Source organism: Apus apus, chromosome 10 (assembly GCF_020740795.1).
Source record: "Apus apus isolate bApuApu2 chromosome 10, bApuApu2.pri.cur, whole genome shotgun sequence".
NCBI lineage: Eukaryota > Metazoa > Chordata > Aves > Apodiformes > Apodidae > Apus > Apus apus.
Window position 1 is genome coordinate 5,820,890 of NC_067291.1, and position 27,021 is coordinate 5,847,910.

Here is a 27,021-nt window from a genome sequence, read left to right on the forward strand (position 1 = left end):
TTGAGTCTTGTTCTGGGGTGCCAGCAAGATGTGTTCTGACTGATTTCTTTTTCTTTTTGAGTTGCTACCAAATTGGTTTAAATGAAATGTGTCCTTTCACCTTCCTTTTGGGTGAAGATAGATCCATGTTTGTGCAGTTTAGTAACATCTGCAACTGGTAATTGCTGAAGTAGGGCATTCATATCCCTGCTAATCTGTGACTTTGGCCACAAAAAGGAAAAAGGACAGAGCTATCTTGCCTTCTCCATTTCTGCTTTAATTTTCCATGCTTCTGTGAGGAAGGGATAAGCAAAGTACTGGTGTGAGATCAGTGATGTAAAGTAGAAGAGTAGAGAAAAAACTGCACATCATATTGCTTCGGGAAGAACAGTTCACGGAGGGATATTTGCTTTGCACAAGATTAATTCTTACAGCTAGTACTGTTAATAGTCTAGTATAGTGACTAGGTACGTCCATCAATCCCCTGTATCTAAGCCAAACAAGTGGCTTCCTTGCTCCACCTACTGGAGCCCGATGATATGAACGATGTAGGGAAGCTTGGCTGGACACCCAGAAAAGTGAAAAAGCAAAACGTGACCAAAACAGCAGAGCTCAGTTTGTGCCATCGAGACTGTGAGAAACCAGATGGGAACATCCATCTCCAGAAAGCTGAAAATGCAAAGAGTAATTAAAGGTTTGTTTGTGGTTACATTAATTATGACTTTTCTTGTTGCTTTAGGACACACACAACAACTGAAACCAATTACATTTAGAACAGTATACAGTCCTGTATAATGCTGTCTTTTAATTTGGCATGTGCTGTGCAGAAAATGGGACTCTAAAGATAGTTTATTCGAGGCTGATAATTACAAAGTAGATTAATTTTAAATGGTTTTCCAATTATGGAAACTAAAGCATTGTTTCAAAAGTAACTGACTTCAAATTAATTTCAGTTATAGGAAGTGTGCTATTCTGTGCATTTCAGACAAGCAATTCAGCCAGCTGAGATGCTGTGTTAAGTGAGATACTGAGCACAGGCCAGCAAGGAAAATAGGCAGATAGGCAGCCAGCTGCATGTCCTGTAATGAAGTGCTCAGGTGAGCACAGGTGGTTCAGTGTTACCTGGGGCTAAATGCCATAATTTAGTTTGTTTAAACAGCATACTCCAGGATGGTAGAAGTCAACCTAAACAAAAAAATGCCTCATTTCGATTTTTGTCAAAATTTACATAAAATACAGAACTACCCTTACAGAAGTAGAAACAGGTTGTGACACACAAATCTTGCTAAATTCCATGTATGTGCTCCCATATGCCTTGGAGAATGCCTTACAGAATGACATTTTCAGCTGTTTCATGAGAGTTTCATTATGTTCACAACTAGGTTGCCAGGTATTTGTTTCTTTTCAAAGTTGCAAGGAACATCAAACAACGTGTCTCCAATCAGGACCATTGTTCGTGTTCCTGCTCTGTATGGCAGTTACATGTGTTAACCCCTCCTCCCATTTGTTCTGTTGTTTGGTAATCAGCCCGGTTCTAAGTTACACGATTAGAAAGATTAAGTGGCCTACACCCCAAATTTAAAAATTAACACAAACACTCCTTTTTCTGACATGGTTGACCTTCTTCTCTTCTAATAATTGCTGCCATCTGGGGAGTAGTAGCAGCCTGCTCCAGTCTGCTGTTGTTGATTCTTAGAGTGACAGTTCAGCTTGTGAATGGAAAGGGTGTCATAGGTGGCATATCAGCTAATACTGGAAAAGTAAAACATAACTACCTGCTTGTTTTTTAGGCTTAAAAGGCCTTAATAATTTGATCTTTTTACTCAAAACTAAATGTTTAGAGACCCTTTGCCATATCAATTTCACAATTAGCTGTGACACAGCACTGTTACCTTGGGCAACCAAGAAGTCTCTAATAGGAATAAAGCCTGTAGTAGTCCATAGCAGCAAGCAGGCTTAGTCGAGGGAATTAGGAATTAGCCTTTTCTAATACCCTGAGTAGAGGTTTGCACATCCTCTAGCAGAGCTAAAAGAACCTCTGCATGTTAAGAGCTGTGGGGAATACTTTGATTTTAAACTAGACATTATCTTACTATATCTCACTAACATACATCCGAAGGATATGGTGCTTGCTTCAGATCTGACAAGGTAGGTGCTTCTCATTTTTCTATTTTAAGGAAAACAGTAAGGAAAATGAACAGATTAGGTGCCATTAAGAAGAGAATGTGGTGGTCTTTTCTACCATTGTTTGGGTGGCTCTTCGCTTGGGTCAAAGGTCTTTTGCAATACAAGATGCTAAAAAGTCTCATTCTACCTTTAGTGAGATGAGAGCTGCCTGGGTTTTTCTCCCAAGTGGTAGTTATTAGTTCCAGCGTGTATTCTAGCACTTGAATTCATCCTAAGTACTTAAAACTGAGCTATTCTTTTAACACAGTAACATTTTAATGTACTTGGAATATGTTATCTAAGCCAAGACATTCCTTATCTTTCTTGCATTTAAAATAAGAGAGGGATTATTTTTCATATCTTCAAAATGAATAATGAAAATACATTTTTAGGCATCTGAAACATGCTTGAGGAAAAAGTACAGAGGTACTTTTCACATGTACTTTAACATTAAACACTTTATCAAAGTTCAGGTTACTTTAGTACTCATACTTGTAGAAGAAAACATTGCTGATATGTAGAACAGTAAAAGAAATAGATGATGAATGAAAAATGTCTGATGCCATAAGAAACATGCAAGGCAAAGATTTGCAAATAAATAATTCTGTCTAATTGGTGTTATTTTTGTTGCACTGTCATGATTATCTCTTCAGTCCCTCTTTACCTGCTGCAAAGGGATAGATATCTGAACATGTGCAGTTCATGTCACTTTACCAGCCCCAATGGAATCTAATATGTTCACCCTTATTTTGAGATGAACACGTAACAGAAAAGCAAATTGGATCAATCAGTAGCTTTCCTTGTATCTATATTGATTATGGAGCTTCATGGTGGGCTTAGACACCAGCTGTGCCTTGAATGGCTCACATGAGGAACTGCCTACACTTCATTGTTACTAAGGTGAGAGCTTGGGAATTTTTCTGGACAGAACCAGTGCACAGCAGCCAGAAAGCACTAGTGAATATGGATGTAGCAACTCTCTATTTATCGGCCAAACCAAAGAGCTTGATGGCAGCAATAAAACCTCAATTGATTGTTCTGGCTTGTGAGGATTCACTCTTTCACTGGGTATTTATGCAACACAGTGTGTCATAAGTATAAAAATAAAGCTCAGACATTTTCTTTGCCGCCCTCGTGACCCGTTTCAGGGGTGTCAATGGGAAATTCTTCAGTATCTTTCTACTTTAAAGTTTTTGTCAATTTTGCTGCAGAAATCTTGTTTGATAAACAGTTTTCTGCTATTAATACCAATTTGAATGGTATCACCATTTGCCTTCACCCTTTCCTCAGACAGCACAAGTGTGGAAATCAAAAGTTCAAAAGTAAGTAGTGACAAACATAGTTCTTCCAAGAATTCATCTTGCAAGGACATCTCGGATAAAATGTGGGTTAAACTAAGGAAGCATGTCACACATGGTCAGGATAAGTGTCCTGCAAATGGAGTCAGTCAGGGATCTAGCCTTCAGGAGTACCTTCATGTCTGTGTGTACAAACCTACAAATAGTTGCTTTTAGTCTTGTTTCCATTTCAAGCCAATTGTCAGACTTAATCACAACTAATTTAAAACATTTTGCATCCAGCTGAAGCCAAGTTTTCTTCTTAAAAATACCAAAGGTTCGAGTTGCCATATCACCATATTTCTTTCTTGTTCAGTTTGGGATTTTTTTCATTCAGAGTTACAGCTAGATGTGTCCTGATAAAATAAGCCTTTGGTGTTCAGTTTCTTGAATTTTATTAGGGAATAATAATCCTGTTAATAGATATTACTGCCTTAAATATGCTTTATCTTTTTAATACTAAGATGTTTCACAGAATCTCATGAGTGTAGTGAATAGTGAGAAGGTAATGTACACTTACTTTCCCAGTGGATTTTATTAAAAACCTTAAGCACATGGTCGTTCTGATCTGATTATTTTTTGTATGATGCCAGAAAGCTAAGGCATGGACCCCCTTAAGCTAGACACAGACACTGTATAGACAAAGAAAAACAAGTGTATAATGACTGCACAAGCAAAGAGCTAAATGGAGTCACTTGACTGGATTTACATCACAGCTATGCAACTGTGGGAAAATGGAAGTATTTTGTCTTTTTGGTTGATATCTGCTTATTCCTGAAGCAAATGTCAAAATTCTGATTAAAAATGTGTGTATGCTGAGAATTAGTTGGCTTTTGTGAAATAATCTGACAAAAGTTTTTTAACTTTCTAGTGGGCCCAATCCTGCAGATTATGGAAAAGCCTATTTCATACTGGCTTAATTAAAAGTGAAATTCAGCCTACTGCTGAGGGCTGGCATAACAGGAGTTTGTGCTTAACTCTCCCCTAAGTCCTAAAATATGCACTGCTTTTCTTTCTGAACGATGGTTAATTTTATGTGGAGAGTTCAACACCTGTAAGGTATGAAGAATTCGACCTAAAAAGCTGTAGTAATTGCTAAGGAAAGAAGAAAAAACCCAACACGTTCTATTGCACAGCACAAAACACAGTGCTTCTTGGTGAACTAAAATTTCCTCTGCAAGGCAAGAAGTTTTCTTTGTCTTCTGTCTAATTAGTTTTGGAGTTAATTTATTACTTACGCATTTTCTCTCAAGACAGTATCTACTCACAAAATAATTCTTGAAGACTAGATTTCATTGCACTTCTGTTGTCCTGTAGCACATGAAGATGCAATTCTTTGAGAACGTGGGGAAAGCTTCTTTGAGTAGGCCTGTAAGCAGGAATGTGTTGACTGGATCTATGTGGATATACGTTTGCAAACACTAAGTAGGTATGTTAATTTTCAAGTTTGTGCTTTTATCTCTGAGCCAGGAGCACTTTAAAAAATTAGTATCAAAATAGGCCAGCTTGGTAAGTTAGGCAGCAGTGGGTTGATGGTGGCACGGAATGAGGTGGTTACTCTCCCATGCAGAAACCTTGCTGTTCTGGTGCTTCTGCAGGTGTGACTACCCAGAGGTTTGCACAGCATGTTTTTGGTGCCACTTAAACTATGCCTTCAGTAAAAGTGTCTTTTATATGAGTTCAGCATCTTGATTATTGTGTTTCCACAGGTACAACTTTTAGCCATGTTGTCTGGAGACACTGAACTGTTATTGTTTCGATGAGTAGAAAACCAAAGGCACGTGAGGGTGTTACACTGCCAAAACATGTTTTATTTCTGTGTTAATTCTCCCAGTCCTGATCTTTCAGTTAGATGTTGATATTTTGATTAAACTTCAAAATAGAGATCCTGGGATACATTTTAATTCATAGAGGTGAAAGAGAGGTGAAAGTGGATGGTTAGCGCCTGGACTGAGATGGCAGAATGGAGAGCTCCTACAGATGTGCAGACTGGTTAACTACATTATCTAGAGAACAAGTTTGATGTATGCAGTAGAGAGGAACTTCCTCTGAGGAAGGAAGTGCCCCCAGATGTACTTTATTCCCCAGATGGACAAAGGCCATTACTCAGACTGACTGGGCAAGTAGTGTTTTGATGGTACTCAGCAGGGAACAAACTCACATTTTACAGTGTGGTGCTCTGGTGATCACTGTGCAAAGGGGACTGATGCAGGACAGAAGTGAGCTGGTACATTTGCAGTTTAGCAGAGTCACCAGCTGCTGTATTCATGGGCAGAGAAGTACAGTGGTTGTGCTGTTCCTTCTCAGAGCAGCCACAGCTCAGAGCTTCCTGTTGCTTACAGCCTGAATGGAGTATTTCTCTGCCAGCCAAAGGAAGACTGACCCACTGCCTGCAAGGCATCTTTGTGCTAATGTGCAGAATTCCTCTCTTCTGGAAGTTGTCTACGCTGCTTAGCTCAGACACAAAGTTGACTGCCCAAATGTGAATTAGTAGAGCCTGTAAGAGCCTTTCAGTGTAACAGTGCTCTGCTGACTTGAATATACTTTATCACACAATATATCTTAAAATATATCTTTAAAACCTGTTTAAGGAGCTTTTGCTGTCTGAAGGCCAGTGGTGCAGCAGGAAGTGTGCTGAACATTCATGAGGCTGCAGTCTAGGTGATCTATTCCTGCAGATACCCATTCTACACTCCTGAGTTTTTCCCAGCTTAGTGAGTAAACATACACTCTTAGCTGACTGCAGAAAGATTAGTTTGCTTCAATGGGCTTAATCTATGACATAGACTAGTCTTGGTGTGATCCTGTTACTGCAAGATCAGGTGGGATTGTGATTCTTTGTCGTCTTGCTTTACTCATTTGACTCTAGCAGGGTTGTTTGGGGTTTTTCTGAGCAGTCTTTGTTCTTATTGGTGTCTCTGAGACTTCATAGTCAGGAAAGAAAGAAATCTAACTCATGTGATCCCAAGTTGAAAATGTTAGGAAATAGACTATGAAGGAGACAAAAAGAGCAGTCTTTATCCCCTTATCAATATCAGTTGTTGCAGTTTAGGAAGTAGTAAAGAAAATCTACCATCATTTGTCAAATCTCTGGAGATTACAGTGATAAATGTTCTGAGCAGAAACTGAGAACCTGTAACTGAAGAAACTGGTAAAAGTGGGAATTCTCTGTATAATTGCTTCTGGACAGAGACCTGGGTAGTTGACCTGTCACAGGTAACTTCCATTTGCCTGTCACTGTAAGAGGGCATGGCAGGCTGCAAAGTCTAGATGTTGCTGGTAAAGTAGTGATCTATAACTGCCCAGAAGCTTTTTGTTTCTAAGGGTTAACTTGGCACATCTCACCATTGAGCATGAGCTGGAATTAACATGATAGTCAACAGATAAAAGGGATGAGATGCTCCTGCCAGTCTGTGAGTGAGAATGCATAGTGTTGTCTTAATCTAGCATGAGATTACAGTAACTCCTGTTGGCAAGCCCCAGGAAATAAATGCTACAGGGTTTGCCCTATTTTTGTCTCAGCAAAAAGCACAGTTACATTTTTATCTAGTGCATGGTAGGCTGATGAGACCAGTGATTTATTATTTTTTTTCCCCCCTAATTGTATTCTTAAAATCTCCCTCAGTTCAATTGGGTTTCACTACTTTGATGCACATTTCTTTTCTTAACAATAGCCATCAATGGAAGGTAGAACACTACAATCAGAAAACATCCATCCTGATGCTGAAACTCACTGCAATGTCACAGGACTTGGTGAGTTAAGCAATGAGAATAAATAGGGAGCAGCAATACACCAAGAGGTGCTAAGCTCTGCGAGACAAGACCATCTAGGTGATGCTGATTCATTCCTTGCTGATGTGTGATAGATGAAAGAGCTGTGTTTCCTGACTGCATCATCTGTGATGGGTAAATTTATCTGAAATAGAGACATCTAAATGCTAGAGGTATAACGCAGAAAAGGGGGTACAATGCTATTGCATTTGTATTTCTCCTCCTTTGTTTTTCTTCCTTTTGATGATGAGTGAACTCTGAAATGAGATGTTTGATTTATGTAGCCAGCACTTCTAAATTAGTCTTCTTGAAATTTCAGCTGAGGTTTCCCTTTCTTTCTCTTTTGGTAAGTTTCATTAATGTTGCCAAAATACTTTGAACATCTTGCAAATTTTTTTACCTTATTACTGTGAAGAACTGTATTTCTCAATAGAGTTGCAAATGTTCTTGTGAAAATGTAGAGATTATTAGCTCAAGCACTTTGCAGACATTAACCATAGTTGCATCTGTCCAAGGACTCCACATAATTTTACCAGGCAATTAGGAGTCTTTGCATAGGTTGATATGATTGTTTCTTTAGTTCAGATAGAGGAACCAAGGTGTTAAAAATATGAGGTGACTTGCACATGGTCCCATAGAAAATCAGGGCCAGCACCAGGAGGAGATTCTCTGATTTTCTGTTCCTGACCTTACTTCTAAACTTACTTTACACCTTATGTTTACTTTTATCTTGCAGCTAACTCATAGTTTATTTTGTCACGTTCTTCATTCAAAGTGTATTGCATATGCACATTTCCAGGTCTTCTCTAGGCTACAGTTGCCATTATTACTAACTGGTCCAAGTTTATTTATGTATTTTACTTATTTTTCTCATTTGAAAAGCAGTTTTCACAATCAGAGTCAACATGATCATTAACAGTACCAGTGCCTTATGGTTTATGAAAGTTCACTGACCGATTAAATACTTTTTCTTACAGAGAAGTTTTCAAACCTTTCCTGGGCAATGAATTGCAAATAAAGATGGACATTTCAGCAGATTTCACCTTCCCTACATGCTGATATAATGTAAAAGGAATTAAATACTAGAAATTATAATGCTTATATTTCTAAAGAGAGAACAAACCTGAGAAAATTCTTCTTTCCTTTCAAGAATACATATTCTTCAGAATACCCACCAGATGGAGCCGGTGATACTACAGAAAGTGGTGTGAGTGAGAAGCAAGTTGCCCAATAATGGAGGTAAGAAGTATTCAGCATTGAAGACATGAAATGGATGTGGCACCAGTAACTATGTATTTGGAATTTCACAATGGAACTCAATGCTATAAGAGAGCCGGTACATAAACAAAGCATCTAATGGAATGTTCTTCACTTTTTTTAACTGGTAGTTATTCCCCAATAAGAAGCAGTTTCTTCCTCTGTCTCAGGAATGAAGGAGCACAGCAGGAAGCCTTACTTCATTATTTAGTGTTGAATACCAGCATCGTTCCAGTGCACCTGCTGCTCAGACCTTCCGTGTTTACCCAAGCAGGGAGAGAGCTTTTGTCACAAATTTTAGGTATCTTGTGGTGGGAAACAGAAATCAGCTACCTCCTCCAGAGTTACAGGCTCATTCTTTCAGTTCTCACAGTAATGGAGTTCTGTGGGGCTAGTGTCTAGTGATGCAGGTTCATGGATTCAATGCTTACTTGTATTTAAATTACTCATTTTGTATATTATTTAATTCAGGGCTCTCTTTTTCTTCACTATCCTTCCTCTGTTACTAGCTAAATAAGAGATACTCCTTTCAACCATAATTTTAGTTGCTGGTAGGTATGGGAATGTCTGGATTAACTACCTTTGTTTGAGACCACAGTGTTGCATTGAAAAAAGTAGTGTACTGAATACTGCAATGATGACCATTTTTTGCTTAGCTGAAATGAAAAAGAAAACTCTTGTTACTGTCATGAACTCCTATCCTCACTGAAACCTGTGTCCAAACCCCCTTTGCTTCAAAGATTGTGAGGCTGAAGCTGCTCCTTGTCTATTCTTCTTCAGTTTTTGAAAAGTCTTTTTTACATGCAGATATAAACAAGTAATGCAGCTTTCCTGTGCCTCAGCAGGTCCCTTATTTGTTAGTTATGAGAATGCTTCTTTGCTTCCCAAGGGTATTGATATTTCAGTTTTTAATGTTCAAGTCACTTGAAACTTAAGATGGGAAGTGCTATAGAAATAGCTACCAAGTTCTAGGCAATACAATCTATGTATGATACATGGTGTATCAGGCAGGAACAGATGAATGCATATAGTATTTTGTGCTGTCCTCAGTTGTCAATGTCTTGTTTTGCTATTTCTTCCATCCCAGGTAGTGTACAACCGGGGAAATAAACCAAGTGACTAATTTACTGTTATTAATCAGACATGAAATAACTGCTAACAGTAACTAGAGCTTCTTGTGGTATTGTTTGAAAGGACATGAATGTCAAATGTGCAATGCTAGACAAATTTGCCTGTGAAAGTGCTCTCCCAATGCCATTTTCTGTGACCTAAGTTCCTCTTCATTTCCACATCTAATGTAACAGACATATTCACTTGGAGGGAAGCTGATTGTGCTTGAAATTGCTGTGTGTCCCAGTGTGCTTTCAAAACCTCCAAAAAACAACTCTCTGCTTGTACAAGCAGCCTTTAGTGTACTTCAGAGGCTATTTAGAGGAAAGGAGCCACAAACCTGCAAGAGAAGAACTCAGGGTTCTTCGAATGGATTAACAGACAATGCTGAAGTAAAGCTACCACGATGTGGCCTACAGTCTTGCTCTTGAGTTTATGAAGTGTGGAAATGACTAAATGGAACTTCTTTTCTATAGCTGTCACCTGACAGTTACATTTTTTTGTGTAAACTGTTACTTTTTAAATTCAACTATGCTTTTGCCTAGGTTGCTACACCATTGCTTTGAGGATATATAGTTTACAGAAGAAGAGGTCTCCCGTCTTCGCCCAGCAGACAGCATTCCTCAGCAACATACAGTGTGCTTGTTCTCATGGTAGGTAACCAGAACTGAGCAATATTCTGTATATGCTTCATTTCAGGGATAGAAACTAAAGGATTGAAAGCTGTTGAAGTGTGTAATGGCTAAGACCTATAACTGAGATAAAACAATAATGTACCACGGTGTGTAACTGAAGTGTGAACTGTCAAAGGGAATTGAAGGTGTGGTGGTCCCACTTTCAATTTTTTTGTTCATGGAAAGTTTGAGTAGAGTTCTGCAAAAATGGTGTCAAATTCTCCAAGGGCTCAAATAAGAATTCTTCACTATTTGAGTTGCAGCTATTCAGACCTAAGAAAGATGTCAAGCTCTGCAAAACTGCAAAGCTTTTTCTTGCAAATAAGAATGCGCTTTACCTGTAAAGTTATTATACTGCCAAAGAAGACCATAATGATTTTGTGAAGTGTTCAAGCTTCTTCAGAACTCAAAAATGTAAAACTTTTATATTTTTTCCATTGTCTTTTGGGACATAGAGCTTTGGAATTTTTTCTTTGGCTTATTTCTGGGGAGCAGTTGTACTTAGAGTTTTGGTTTCATGTTGTTTCAAAAGTGAATCTACTGCTGCAGAGTTGGAAAGCAAAGCACTTCCAGAGTAGGCCAAAAACTTGCTGCTGTCTTTATTTACCTTGACTATAAGATGTTACCTAATTTCGTTGTGCTTTAGCTCCTTTCAGATAGGCCTTTTGTCATCTGCTTTGGAGGTTATCGTGCACAACTATGCAATGTTAGTCTGATTTTCTGCAGTTTTTGATGTGTAGTGCAGTGAGAGAAAAACAGATTGGAAGAGGCGAGGTTTTTGAAAATTCAAAATACATTAAATGACTGAACCAGATCTCTGAATCTAGCCAGCTTGTAGAGTAATTTTTCCATTTCCATTTATTTTCAGTTTGGGAGAGTAGCAGGTTTATCCTGCCAGTAACAGAGTAACAGGTAGGTTTCTGAAGAGTTGAAAGACTTCAAAATTACAATAGGTTGCAGCACCATAGTGATTTCAGACAATCCAGCTGTGTGCTTGTGTCCTTATTCAGGAAAATTCCTGTTGAAGTATAAGATCCATTTGCTTGTGGGGACACTTGTCTAGATGTTTTGGTAGCAAGCGCAGCATAACTAATTATTAGTATCTTGGAATAAACTTTTTTGGAAAAACATTTATGCAGCACCTAGCTGTTCTTAGCCTAATTAATGAACACCATTAATGGAATGTAGGGCTTGGGTTTTTTTCTTAAATACATGACTGTTTAAATATTCTTATTGTATCAGATGTGTCCTTTCATGTCATGGTTTGTTCAGTTTCAGAACCATTGAAGGGTCTTTCACCTCCCTGGTGTGCCAGATATACATTCACTGTCAACCGCTTCCTGTTGCAAGAGATTATTACCCTTTCCTCCCCCAGTGCTGATTTAAACCGGATGGTTACACAGATCTGATTTAGACAACACAAAACATTAAATCAGCTCCCTTGATGAAGTTGAGAACAAGTGAGACAAGGAACCTTGAGTAACAGAGGTTGTTTAAAAAGTTTCCTAATGTAAGACTGCACTCCTAAAACCACAAGCTTTTGGAAAATCAATTAAACTTGTGCTTCTAAATCACGGAGCTGTTGCAAGTGTCAGCATGGTGCATGTTTCTGTTCCCCTAGTACAGTGGAAACAGCCCATTAAGTGCTACATAAACACAGTGGGGACCCGAACTTCAGCAAAACTTAGTTGCAAGATTTTTCAGCTGAAGTTAGTATTCAGCAGTTTCTGTTGCAGTGATTGCTGGAGGACTTTCATCAGGCTCTGGGATGCAAACATCTCCGGGGTAATGAAGACTTGTAAAAATCCTGTGTGGTCCTTGAAGTGTATAAAAAACAGTTACAAGGAGCTCAGACAAAAGTCTTAGAATCACAGATCCAAAAGGACTGAATTAATGAACTCCTCATTCACATCCTACAGTGTGTCTTGGAGAACAGATTCGTATTCTGAATTTCTGCTTTCTGAAAAGCATGTCCCCATTTTTGTCCTTTACCAAAATCCCACTAGTCATTCCTTCTGAGTAATGCAGCCTAACATCACCTCAGGGAATTGTGCTGTCATAACATCATGCTTCTTTGTGAGGTGACATCACAAACAGTGACAAGGATGCACCTCTGTTTCATTCATTGCATTTAGGTGTATGTTGTAGCTGAGGAAGAGAAAGTGTGCAAAGGAGCCTTGGATATTTTTTTTCCTTGACAGCATTCATGTTGGATTTGTTTAAACTGGAATATAAAACAAAAATGTTCAGCATATGCTATTATCTGAATTCCTTTCAGCTTTGTTCCTAATTATCAAATAAAATGTTAGATCAGGAGCACATATTCTCAGCTCATTAAATCTGTCAGTGTTGATAGAAGTGACTACTCTAATAACTACCACCATTTGAGAATATGTCCCAGAACGTAGCAATTACTTCAGTAGATGAAAAAGGCAGCATTAGGCAAATAAAAATCTGGTATAAATAGAAGTAATTTGTTTTGTTTCCAAGATCACAACAGTGTAAACTTACAACAGGGTAGTTTTTGACCCAGATATTTTATCTTCTACAACTAACTCCATGATACAGTGCAGAAGACCATGCAGTAATTGCAGTGTTTTGCTGCTAACTGACCAGATAAAATGGAGGTATGTTTTGGAGAGCAGTGTGGTGTACATGGAATTTATGCGGCACTACTTTGTAAAGTAGCTTGTCTGATCAAAACTCCCTTTAAGATTTTTCTGTCCATGCTCTGTCAACTTCCTGTCCTTGCCACGTTTTTACATTCCATTTGCCAGCTTCTGCCTCAGCCTAGTTCACTTAAGCCAACCTAGGTCTTAGAACATGATCATACAACAGTTGCTGTCAAAAGTCTTGTCTGAAGTGCTAATTCTACCTTCCTTAGGTTTGCCTAGGTTTAAGGAATGTTAGAAAGGAAGATGTCTTTTGTGACCCTCTAGTGTCCACATTCTCCTCTCTGTGTTCCCTTAACCTGATCCCACAAACTGTTTGCACTAATACAATAGAAGGGACTCTCCTGCAGAGCGTGGATCTTTTACTCTTCTGTTTCCTGACACAACTTTAAGTGTGTTATATGTTGTCAGCTAGTTATCCTTGCCAGCCTGGGAATTTTCATTTTCCTGATTATTGCAGTGCTCACCAGAACAACAAAATTGGAATGTCTTTGTCGATCAGCCTCCTCCACTTTTGTTTTGGTTTAGGTTTTCAACACAATTTTCTGTGCCTCCTCTAACCAGCTGACAGCAGGCACCCACTCCGTCTTTATAGAGGGACGAAGGCATGAACCTAAAAAAAACGTAATTAAGTAAACAAATAAAGTATAAGTGTGTAGCTAAATCCTGTAAATTAGTGGTGTTTCTGTATTTACCTTACAGTTAGAGATCAGAAGTCCCTGTGTACATTTCTGAAATATAGCTCTAGCTTCTCTGTGCTCTCATTCATCTTCTTTTCTAAACCAGGTGCTCTAACAATTTCCTGGTTCATGTTTGAGAAGGCAGGTCTTCTGGAGCCAACTAGATATTTCCTAGTCAGTAATAATTTTGTTTTTCTTTTAAAACACCATGTCTCTCCCTCATTTCTTGTTTATTTTCTCCTAACTGCCTCCTTTTGCTTTCACTCTGCATATTTAGGCCAGGTTGAATTAAATAGCTGAATTGAGTTATTAAGAATTCACGAAGTTTATACACACCACACCTAATTTGCCACAACCCATATTCTGTAATTAATTAGAATCTAACTTGTGATTTTAGAGATTGTTTGCTTTTAAAACCTTGTCTCTCTCATCCCATGACCTGCTGTAGGCACACTAACCATCAGCAGTTATCCTTTAGAATTCCACCAAGCCTCTAACCCCTAGTGTGCTGAGGACCATCTGCTCTTTCCATGTGCCTTTCTACTGATACCAAAATAATTTCCATCTGAGTGCTTTGTGCTTTGCAGGAATAAAAACCTTTCGAGCTGCTGCATCTAAAGTAGATTTACCTTCAATCACCATTTATTAAATCTCTGTCCATTAAAAACCATAGCTTGCAGAAGCTGTGTGCATTAAGCCTGATTATAGAGTCGGTTGAGAAGAGGGAGGGGGACAGCAGTTTGTATCAGTTTATTGCCTTGTTTTTCTACTTGTCTAGCTGGCTGGTAACATTTGTGACAGGGTGCATATCAGAACAGGACTCTGATTTGACTTTGGTTTTGTTTTATGCATCTGTCTCTTTATTTAAGCTGTAACTTAATGATAGTTTCTGGAAAAAAAACTGCTCAGGCTATGTGACTAAAACCAGAGTTTACTTTGGTGCTGAGGTACTAGGTCCATTATGGAGGGTAAGAGCCAGGGGACTAAGAAAGGAAGAGGAGGAAAGTTCACAGGTTCCTTACGTAGGATGAGTGGCTCCTTCAAACGCACTTCATTTAAGGGCTCAGCATCTGGATCACAAAGGGTAAGTCTGCAGTTATCCAGATAGTAAAATGTGAGGGAAACAGCTGGATACAGTTTTCTCCTTTTTTGCTCCCTTTTTTAATAGCTGGGACCAAATGAGAGCAGTTCTTTTTCCCTCTGTGCTCTTTCACTTCTTGGAGGTTTCAGTCATATTCATTGCACTGGTTCTGGCAGTGAGTGTGACTCCTGTTACAGGAGTTCTTTCACAAGGGCACTGTCCTTAAGGATCTTTGGGACAAATAACACCAAAGAGGACTAGCCTGTAATTTTTCCTATCTGTAGCCAAAATCATATTTTGACAGTTATTGATATCTACTGTTCATGCCCATTTTAGATATAATGAATGAGAAGAGTGATAGGATGTATAGAGGATTTTGATGTGATGCACTGAATGTCTATGGCAGACAGATTCTATGAGATACAGTTTGTGGTTAGATCATCTGTGTGCTGTACGTGAATGAAAAAGACAAGGGGAGAAAGAAGACATGAGGTGATTGCTTAGTAATGTCTAAGTGCACTCTGTTGTCATAGGGTTGTATGTTGTAGATGAATATTAGGAACTTGTTTATTAATTCAGTATTCAGCTATGAAGAGAATTTACATAAATCTATTGTCCATGGTTTCATAGATTAATTTGGAACACAGACTAACTTCTGCTCAGCATTACCTAGATTCCAGCTCAACTGACCTTTCTTGAACTGACTCCATTAAAACAATGAGAAATAGTTTTTGTCTTCTTCCAACTCCCTCAAGCCTCTTACCTCTAATTTCTGCTGGTCCTCACAGTATTAGACAGTCAGATTCTCATTAAAGGGGTGAAAGAAGTCTAACTGAGATAAATGATTGTCTGGCACCATCTTGCAGGAAATGAGTCACTGACACAGAGGCAAGTATTAAAATGTTTCCTTCTTAAAAAGGGTTGTTCTATACGATGTGATATATTGGTCAGGGTTATCTGGGAATGCAAGAAAGAGTATGTCTAGGCTTGGGGGACTCCAGCAGAGACTGATGGCCATGGGTCATCATCGGCTGTATGGCAAGGAAGTAAGATATTAAAATGTCAGCTAGTACTTAGCAGCAGTTTAACTTTGTGTGCATTTTCCCCTTACTTGCACAATTGCTTCTTAAGTGGTTGTGTGTGAATAGTGTGAAAAAACAGGCTGTCCTTCCATTTGATGAAGAACTGTGTATTGTTTGCTTTGTCAACCAAATGACTGTTCAAAGATAAGCAGTAGTTTCATAGACTGGTAGTATTAACTTTATTTATTGAATAATACAGAGAAACAATGATAAAGGAAGTTAAAAAGAAGGATTCCCCCTTTTAATACTGTATTCTATACCTAGGCTTACTAAAATGTGACAAATCAGGACAGGAAATCTATAATGCAGGAATAGTGCCCCAGGTGCAGTCAGCTTGTCTTCTTTCTTTTTATTTAATGTCCCCAAGCCTATCTTGATACTGCAAAGTGTACAGAATTTCACTTCCTGAATGGAATGAAGTCAAATACCCAGGTGAAACTTGTTCAATCCCTTCCCACTAATCCCATAGGAAAGACTAGTCAAGCGAAGGTAGAAGGAACACAGTACAGATTTTGTTCTTCTTAGCAAGGTTCATCTTCTGATTATAAAATTGTTGCCTTTTGAAAGCTGTAAGTTCCCTTCATGGTTTGCTTGTTTTAGTCTTCCTAATTCTTTTGGTGTTTATTTGTTTTAATGCTAAATTTGTGAAGGAGAACATTAGCTTTCATGAGAAAAATATTGTTTCTGGAGTTGATTTTAGAAACAGATTTTTAGGCTTATGTAGTAGGCTGGGTTTGCTACTTCTGAGAACTTATTTTGGTTGGCTCTGTGAGGTTAGCTGTCAGGATACAGGCAAGTGGAAGTGAAAGTCTCTGGGAGTCAGGACATCTTGAGGCAGGAAATCTGGGCCCTGTTGTGCTTGAGAATGTTTGGTATTGAATGTAAACTTTTGGTAATAACACTAAAAACAGGGATTGAAACTAGTCTTGAATGTTTGTGTTTTATAGGGGTGCAGTGCTTTAGGATATTTCTGGAAAACCTAAGCAGGAAATAATTCAAGCCATATGATATAGCTAAGCATAGAGATTTATAATGAAAATTTCAGCTACCACTAATCTTTTTTTTCCATTTTACCACTCTCGCAGAGACTTTGACTCCTGATTATTACTGCAGTAGTGGTAAATAGCAAGAGGAATTAAAAGAGACAGGTATCTCTGCTCAACTCTCTCCTCTGCTCAGCTTTCCAACACATACCCCTGATTTGAACAGCTGTGCTCTAGAGGAAGATGACGTTTTACTTCTTGAGCAGTTTTACAAAAACACCTGTGGCTACCTGCTCTGCAATTAAAGGTGTTATTCTCTACCTCAACAGGGAATGCATATGAAACCTATAGTGTTTGAGAAAAGGAGTGTGCTGTCGTGTGTGCACACTTACATCTGTGGTTTGCTTTGGTTTTTGGTAAACATTTCAGTTTATTACAAAAGGGAGCAGCATATCTGGGTGTGAATCACTGGTCTGTCATTCCCACTAATAGGAATTACTTCAAATTACTTATGTAGTTCCAAATAATGCTTTCATCTGTTTACTTTCTTCATTGACTTGATCTAAATGCCTTTTAGGATGTACCTACTATGACTCATTTTCAGTTTCTCTGAAGAGAAAGCCATTATCTTGAAACAGTTTTTCTCTGTTTATTATATATTGTTTATTGTTATTTCTGTTTGCCTATAAATCTTCTGCATTTTCAAATGCTCTGTGATTATCTGTATAAAGATATACTCAGTACAAGCCTTCCAGATGCACAGATGTAAGCTTTTATAGAGACACTAATATATTTTAAATTGCTTTATTGCTCACATTACTGTCTTCCTCATGGCTATCAAACGTAGTGCAAGAAAGAACAGCAGAATTGGCCTAAAAGAGGGTAGATTTAGATTAGACATTACAAAGAAATTCTTCACTGTGAGGGTGGTGAGGCATTGGCACAGGGTGCCGAGAGGAGTTGTGGATTCCCCATCCCTGGGAGTGACCAAGGCCAGGTTGGATGGGGCTTTGAGCTTCTATGGATTACAAAGGTAGAAAAGTTGTTGGACCTTTAGACTATGGCAAATAACTTGCCCTGTGTTTTGTAAATGACCAGAGAAACCAGAGAAAAGATGGGAAAGGATGAATACATTCTCTTGGATCAGAAAAATGGTTTTGTCTCCTCTTCAAGTCACTGTTTTGATCTGCCTTACCATTTTTTAACGAAGCTTAAAAATTTGTATAAAAATCCCTTAAAGTTAGTTGCAGTTGTCAATCTTAAATTGTATGCTTTGTGTACTTGCTTATAGTAATGCTAAACTTCAAAAAGGAAAAAAGAAAGATCAGCAGGATTAATTTAACATAGAATCACAGAATGCCATGTTGGAAGGGACCGCAGGGAACATCTGATCCAACCCTTCTAGGTACCTCTATAGTTTATATGAGGTGGCTAATTTATTTTCTGCCCTAAAGTATTTTTCAAGATGCTGTGCTTTTCTTCAAGCTACCATAGGTACCTTTTAATGGTTTATAAAATATTAGCTCACAGGTTTTTTTGGAACAGTTATCTGCTATGGGTTAATATTACAGCTATGATTAGATAGATTATTTGTTAGCAGTAAAATTATTTCTGTACACATTCCTTTTGAGGGTTTAAAATATATAAATATATTTTCCCAAAAAATTTCAACTGTGATTAAGAAATTCTCTTTGTGCAAACATGTTGGCCATTGTCTCAGTGGATCAAGATAACACTGCTTTGTTTTTTTGAGTTTGGGGAGTCAGTTGAGTGATGGAAGAGAGAAAATAACCTACCTCTAACAATTTTCTTCTCTATAAGTATAGCAGAGCAGGTTCTGTATCTTCCTTAACTCTCAAAAAATATTGGGGGAATAATCAAACTGTTATCACAGGTAGACTTTCATGGCCCTAAAGAAAAATGGAGACAGTCTTGTGCTTGGAGAACAGCCCAACAGGATATCCATTGCCCCTTTTCAAACCAATAAAAATTGCTTAGCAGTATGTGATCTCTGGTGCAGACACCCAAACCTAGAGGCAGCAGCACAGCCTCTTCTCTTCTGCTTAATGAAAGAAGAGGATGTCAAATTAGAAAAATCTGTGGTTATCACACAAGAATTGGTACTGTAGCTGCATTCTTAAAAGATCCTGAGAAATGTTGTAGTTTAGTATATAAATTTGTCCAGTTTTGACAAATCTTTCCTGCTTACAAATGCTATTTTTCAAAGAGCATTCTATTGGCTCTTTTACTGAGCTGCCTTGCTGAATCAACACTGAATCAGTTTAGTGTTGATTTGGTATCTTAATGTCCTTCAACAAACTGGGTAAGAGCATTGTGAAGAACAGTCCATGATACAGTATGTGTTAGACAGTACCAGCTGATCTGAATAGAAATTGAAAGTAAATCCTTTAACACTCTAAGCAGGATGCACAATTGGCCAAGTGAATTTTAAGGCTTTTGCTTTGCTGTGACACACCATCCAAAGAAGGGATATCAGTAGAGAATTTATTCTATTTGGAATGTAGAACTAAATTGTTGTCCTTGGTACATCCATGACATTTTTCTTGCCATTGCATAAGTTTCTTCTCAAGCAGACATTGCAGGGTATGGCTTCTAGGAATCCCTTTATTGTCAGAAATTGTTAATACAGAGTTGAGTCTATACAGTGCAGCTGTGATCACCCCACATAGCCAGGCACGTGGCACTGCACTAAGCCCCTTCTCTACAGTCTGCTGAAACATCCAGCAGATGGTGTTTGAATAGGATGAGTAATATGTGTGATCTGTAGCATGAACGGAAACTTACCACAAAGGCATGGGAGCTTACTGTTCACAGTAGGGTGTAGGCATGAAATCAAAGACAAGACTTCTTGCACTGTATAGCTGTTAAAGCCTCATGTATCTCTAAGCAAAACACTGCTTGTGTACAACTGTTTTGTCATGGTGGCTCCCAGCAATGAGAATGTTGTGAGTTCTGAGAGAGCTTTTTGACATTCTTAATGTGTTTTAGCCCAATTTTTTGAACTACTGATAGCTGTTACTTGTAAGGAACATGCGTATATCTCGTCCTGCTGGACGCTCTGCACTTGCTGTAGTGCAAGTTTCTGCAAACTGTGGGGTTTATGCAGTATTTTCCCAGAAATACAGGGCAAACACTGTGGCAGACTAAAGGAAGAGTGAGAAAGCACTGAAAAAGAGCCATTTCATAGGCAGTGTGGTAGATCAGCAGTCCAAATTCAATTTTGTTTCTAGCTGTACCATCCACTCTACTTTGTGAATTTGGGCAACTCACTTTCCCTCTGTTTCCTTTTCTGTTACATTGTCTTGTCCACTTCACAGAAAGTTTTCTGTTGTATGTGTGTCCCAGTCTCTAGTGCAACTTCTACAAGCTACACTGATGGAGAATTTAGAAAAGCTGGAGCTAATCTGTGGTGTAGAAGTTGTTAATGCAAACCCTCCTCATGGCTGCCAGACCTCAGTTTGCTCTTGGTGTTGATGCCTGCAATAAAGATACTTACTGTGAACATGGAAAATAACCCAAACCTTTGCTATCCAAAGGACTGGAAATTACTCCTAATTAACTGTAAAAACGGCTGTTTTTTCTCATAGTTAATCCCTCATGATTTCAGAGCTACCTAGGTAGGAGGGAAGGGAAGAAACAAGAAAAGACCTCACAACTGTTAATTTAAATAAAAAGCAGGCAATGAGATAAACTGCTTAAAAGCTTATATTTGGACCCCAGTTATACCTCCTACTATTTACATTGTCTTCTATGCTGTTAGTACCTCTGTCTGCCCCATACTTTTACCAGTTGTTAGCAGGCAAATTGACAAGAAGCAGCAGAAATGTCACTTAAGGGTTGGCCACCTACCTGGTTTGGAGATGGAAAAAGTCCTGTAGACATTAGTAGGGTGGAATGGGAAAACCAGTTTGTTCTGGGAGGCAAGATGAAAAGGAGAGTGAAACAGCTGAATTTTAATGTACAATCCAAACATCAAACCCGATGTTATATAAATAACAGCTGGTTCATCATCAGATGAAGATGAGGATGAGCTGAAGCAGAGCAGGTTGCCCAGACAGAATATGGGCAGACGGAGAAAAAGTAGGCACTGAAGGACTGTTGCAAATCTGGGGAGATAGAAAGGGCATTGGCTGCTGAGAAGATGCAGTGTGAATTGCAAGGAAGAGTGGGAGAACAGTGGGAGAACAACCTTTGAGTAAAGAGCTTCTTCCTTCATCAGTTAGGCTATGCTCTAAAACTTACACACATGTAATCTATAAAATCCATCTAAAGTTCAAATGAGAAAAAACAAAGGTACCCTCATGAATACTTGCAACATAATTAGAGAATAATCTTGCATTTGGCAAAATGAAGAAACTGCAGGTATAGAGAATGTAGATTTTTCTGTAGCTATGACAACTGATTTTGCTAACGCAGCTTCTACAGCCTCATTCAGCACTCAAGAAACTGATTAGAGGCTTATTTTTAATGGTAATGTCATAATCTGTAATTGATAATTCTGGCCTTTTCTGACAGTAATTTTACTTTTTCCAAAGAGTGTGATACTTTTTGTGATCTGATAGGAGTTTCTCTTAGAGTCTGCAGATGCAGCTGTCTATGAAGTTTATCCAACATTAGAAAATACTGTGTTCACAGTGTTGGTTCTGTTTTGTTAAAATTCTGTTATAATCCTAAATATTACTCGTTAAGGTTCCATCAACTAGATCATATTAGATGTTTTCAACTGGATTAATTCCCTACTACTGAAGATAGGAAGTAAGAGAACATTCAGTATCACCAAGAGAGTATCCTTTTTTCTTTTGATGTGAACAGCAAGCTATAAAAACAATTTTTTACAGTCACAGTAAAAGTTAACTAATAACTGATGACAGTGACCATGCCTCTTATAAACAAGGGTCTTAGAGTTGAAGGATGAAGTTGAATGTGATTTCACCACGTAGTTGTTACCTCCTTTTCTTCAACTTCTTTATGAGGATGTGTTGTAAAACAGTACTGCCATGTGTGATGACCTCTTGGAAATTACTTGAAAAGGCAGCCTTGTTCTATAAAGATTAATCTCTAGTAATAGCACAGTAAAAGATGTAGCAGCTGGTATGGATTAATATTCCTTAATATCTGCTTTCATGTGATTAATAGCTGAATAGCTTAAGCCTCTACCAGTGAAAAGCAAGAACTGGTTACTAAGCTCTACTAAACGTATTCGTTGTATTATTTTTTTAAAAACAAAATAGGCATTTCAGTGTTTCTCCTTTTTCACTTCCAGAGCTCCTGGTTGATACTAATTTCTCTCCTTCCAAATTTTTTGTCACAGGTCATGCATTGCAATTTTTTTGTATTACTATTTTGCACAAAAAAGGGAAGAAGTAAGTTGTACAGGGGTTCATCCTCTCTTGTTTCTGATACACAGTACCCAAGAGTATTCGTAATAGATTTCAGCAGTAAATCATTAACATCTCTGTTGGTTTATTAATTAATGTGTTTTACAGAGATTGACATGTGAAGAGGAATGCATTAGGGTTTTGTCTTGGTGTTCACATTAAGCAGTAATACCTTTGTCCAATTCTACATTGTAGGTAGTGATTTTTAAATTATGTTTTTACAAAAGCAAAATCTTTGTCAGTTTGGAATTGAGGAGCAAAGGGTAAATTCCAAAGCTTTTTAAAAGATTTAATCAGCATGTGATTAGCTGAATCAGTGCTCATAGCCCAGGGTGTGCTGGTTTGAAATTGCCTTTAATCACTTAATATTTTACCTAGGTTTTATTGAAGTTTGAGTCCCCCAGATATTTTTCAATTATGGAGGTGAATTTGTTCATAAAACTGAAGATTGAAAATCCAGGTGGGAATCGGGCATGCTGCTTATGAGCTGACAAGCTTTTTCCATTTAACGTCTTATTAAATTCAGAGATAAGTGTGCAAATATAAGAGCAGCTATGCTGGGTCAGATCAGAAGTGTGTTCCTCAGTACTGTAACACGATAGTCTAGGGAGCGCTGTAGGAACAGAGGGAAGATGTAGTTGTTATCCCTCAGAGTTTGCTCCTGTCCAGCCATTATTAAGGTAAGGATTGTCTGGACCAGAGCTAATACTGGAGGGTTTTTGTGTGAAATTATGCTATTATATTTTAGTCTCTGCAGTAGCCTTCATTAAGGAGTTTTACAGCTTCGCTGGAAGTTGTATGAAAGCATGGAAGCCAGCTTGAGCTCATTGGCTTTGGAAAACAGTCTTTTATGTTTGGGTAAGATTTCTTTAATATGATACTTAGTATCCCAAGTTGAGAATCTCTTTATTTTGCTGTTGAATTTTATACCTGTTTTGGTATTTGGGTCTGATTCACAATTTTCTTGCGCCTTCCTTAAAAGATCCTGATTGTTCTCATTCCCAGAATTGCACCAGACACGTTTTTGTTTCTGTTTGAACAGAGGGCTTAAAAGGTGAAAAATCAGTGTGTTTTCCTAAGTTATTAGCTCTGAGTATTGAAACACTGATGTGATGGCAAGTCTTCATCAAACATTAGTATGTCTGGCTACTTAGCAGTATTAATTAATCCTAGAGAATCCCAGACTCTTGTATCAGCCTTCTGTCTTCAGGATAGTTACTTTACTGGAGAGATGCCTTCATCTTCTCAGAAGGATGTTGGCATCAAGTAGCACTACTTTTTGTTCTAATGGTAGCCCTGCCATTAACTATTTTCTGCTGGTAGATCTTCTGATAAACCAAAAGGCTAGGAGAAGGAGGATCCATGTAGGACCCAGGGGTAGCCTAATCTAACCTGAAAGTATTTTTTGGTTTACACGTATGCACAACAATGTTCCCCATGGTTCAGGCAGGACTGATGTTCTTAAACACTGCCACAATAATCCTGACAACTTTAAATCCTGGTGTAGGGGGGAAACCATGTGTATACAATTAAGCATGGTGCTCCCCAGCTGACATTGATAGGTTTATCTGTCAGGCCAATATTTAGGTATCCTGCTTGAATAAGGACTGGAACCTCTAATTTGTTCCTGCAGATTGTATTGGAAAAAGTTCTCATTACAAGGAGAACTCTCCATGGAATCACAATAATCACTGTATGCCAAGATAGGATTTAGCTAGTAGTACAACCTCTCCTGGTGTATTTCCAGCCTTACATGAGGTAGGTGACAGTAGAATAGAATAAGCAAGTATCACCTTCCTAAGAACTTCCTGACCTTCATCAAATTCATTGCTTTGTCTTCTTTAAATAGTCAGATGCACTTGGATTAATCAACCACTAGATAGAGCTATGCTATATAGAAAGGACCTCACCATGGGGCCTTATGCTGAAATTCATATTTTCCCTAGTAGTGAGCCAAAATAAGGACCAGTTGCTGCATAAAATGGATATGACAGGAAGAGTTCTGCCTCCAAATGCAACAAAATCCCTACCCCGCCTTAATAATACAATTAAGATCATAGAGCTTTTTCTGAGTATACCTTGTAATAAAACTTCTGTGAGTAGTCCAGTTCAATTCACATACATTTATTATTAATTAAGGCATATCTTTAAATTACCAATTAAGTTTTAACGAAGCAGTCATCGTAGAGCTATTTTGTCATGACTGTGGACAGGATCCTTGAAAGCAAAGTTGTATTACATTTTCTGCTTTATTCCCTGTGCCTCCCATCTCTCTCCCTTTTCCTCAACCCCTGGTGCTGAGAAATGCTCACATACTGGATCATAAACATGAGAGAAACAAATTACCAATAATATTACCTAACACAACTCTGAACCAGTACAAGACTGCTCTGTTTAACAAATTCTGTAGAGTTTTTTTTCCAACTTAGGTCAAAACTTACTTTTGAGATGTATTATTGTAAAAGTTAATTAGCAAAACAAAGATAGGTTTAGTCTTTTGACTGTGTTTAGGATTTTGTTTGCAAAAGTTGTACTGAGACGGGGCAAAATCCCCACTGAATGTGTGAAGCTGTGGGGTACAAAGTAATTCAGACTGAAAGATGTCCAGGAGTTGTCAGGGCATTGAAAATGTGTGGATTTGGCAGCTTATGCAGGCATTAGATACTACTATTAAAAAAAGGACAAAAAACAACCTCCATCCAGCAAAAAAGCACGACATCTCACCTGCCAAAATGGGTCTTGGTGATAACCTGCATCTTTCAGCAGGTACAGGTATAGCACAGACATTGACTGTACAGATTATTCCATGGTTATTCTGGCAGAGTGCCTTGGCCATGAACAGAAAGAAACACGTCTGGGTATTTCTTAATGACATGTTCTGTTCTTGGCTGTTATTGAAATAGTTCAAAAGTGCAGGATTGGAGCCTACTCAGTGGTATATGTCTTGCAGCAATGAGGCCATAATAATGAAATTATTTTCTAGAAATTTCTGTATTTAGTTTTTCTATTTTCACTTTTTAATTTTCTGTGGCTGAATTAAGCAAAGATTCCTTAATAGATACTTTATCAGACTCAAGCAAAAGTTTTAATAGCCAGTATTATGAGTAAGAGTATATGATTCCATTTTATTCCCGGTAGTTGCCAATAAAATGGCACTCAGCCTGCTGGTTGAGTGGATTTGTGATTCTTTCCAAGGATTAGCCATGGATTAGTGAAGTACAGCTGGTATGTTTCTCATGCCAAGTGGTTTTGGCACTTCTCTTTTCTTTTCTTTTCTTTTTTTTTTTTTCATTTTAATGTCCTTCTCTAAATAAATCCTGTCTCTTTTTCTCCCCCTTTTCTGGGAATTTTTTTATTGTTCAGTAGCAAACTTAATCTCTGATGAAACTGCATGTTAATGAGACTGAGCAAACAGGCATTGCTCAAATTACTTTTTACCAGAAAGGGAATTTAAAGAAATGTTCTTAGTTCAGTTTAACAAGTGAAAAATGGTTCTTGCTTCAGGAGTCTAACTCAGTGATGAGGGAACCTAGGTTTATAAGCTACTGCTCTAAAATGCTAATGATCTTTACATGTGGATGGTATATAATAGTGAGCTCTAGAAATACAGAATTCATAAGGCTTCTGGCTAATAAAGCTGTCTCCAGTTACAGTGCCACTCTGGTACCAACCACAGCTCTAATGCTTTCGCTCCAGCTCAGGACCTGTGTTCCATATCCACCTTTCATTTAAAGTTGCAGACTAGAAAGTTTAGTATTTCTACCATCATGTAGAGAGCTATCAGTTTCTGACCATCTTGTAATACAACTTTTAAGTATGTAAGGTTTCGTTGTAGTGTTCTTTTTTGTTTGGTTTTATTTTACTACTTCCCATAGTTACAAGCTGATCTACCTTCCCTGCTGTCAAAGCTGGTACCAACCAGAGTAAATTCTGAAAGTTGGCTTCTGGCCTGGCTATTAAAGCTTAACCCAGCAATCCCTGCGGTGTTTGGCACATGGCAAATCCCTTTTCACCTAGCAGGACAAAGCATTCAGGGTAGAAGATTAAAACAGAGTTATAAATTCATGGCTTTGTATTTCCTTGCAACTTTAGAAATGCAGTTCAGTCACTTTTACATCAATGGTAGGTACGAAATCATTCTGATACATGAAGCAGTGCTGCTAATATGCTCTGTTACATAATTTCTTCTTATCCTTGTTGAATATTACTGCACTGTGCTTTTAATGATTTATAGCTTCCAACACCAGTATTTTTCAAACCAGGTAGTTGCATGTAGCCTTTTAAATCCATGTAGAGGAACCTGTTAAAAAATCTTGGTATAGGAAGCTGTGAATCGTTCCAACCTCCCACTAAGTAGTGGGAAGTCAGTAGTATTTTTTAAAAGCTCTGCTGGTCTGGAAACTGAGGTGTGTTTATTTGGCAACTTATAACTTTTTCTATCAAAAAAAGCATGCCCTGTATCTCCTTAGAATGGGTTAGATTTTCTGACATTTTAAGGTTCATTTTTCCATTAATTAGAAATTTATAATAATGAATTTAGGAAAGAATTTAATTTCATAGCATGTCTTTAAATACAGTAACTTCTATTCCAGCCTTCTATATCTGTTAGGTTTGCCTAGTTTCCTCACAGCACTAGTCAATGCTTAAAGCATCAAATATTCATTATTTTGCTCCCTGTGTAAAAAATATGACCAAAGAATAACAGTAGCCCCAACCTGTCAGCAAAGAATTGTGCTTCAGTCATCAAAGACTGCAAACTCAACATCTTTATTTGCAGATTTTTCAGTCATGGTACTGTTCTTACAGGTAATAGTAGAAACTTCTGCAAAC

General features: G+C 38.1%; 1 protein-coding gene across 1 annotated transcript in view; it reads left to right on the plus strand.

Annotated features, from left to right (window-relative positions):
• Window positions 1-518: 518 nt before the first annotated feature.
• Window positions 519-27,021, plus strand: part of TRPM1 (transient receptor potential cation channel subfamily M member 1) — a 90,643-nt gene continuing 64,140 nt past the window's right edge. The window contains exons 1-3 of the mRNA XM_051628527.1: window positions 519-663; window positions 3,357-3,467; window positions 10,166-10,273. Of these exons, the coding sequence (XP_051484487.1) occupies window positions 519-663; window positions 3,357-3,467; window positions 10,166-10,273 (364 nt within the window). The remainder of the gene's footprint in view (window positions 664-3,356; window positions 3,468-10,165; window positions 10,274-27,021) is intronic.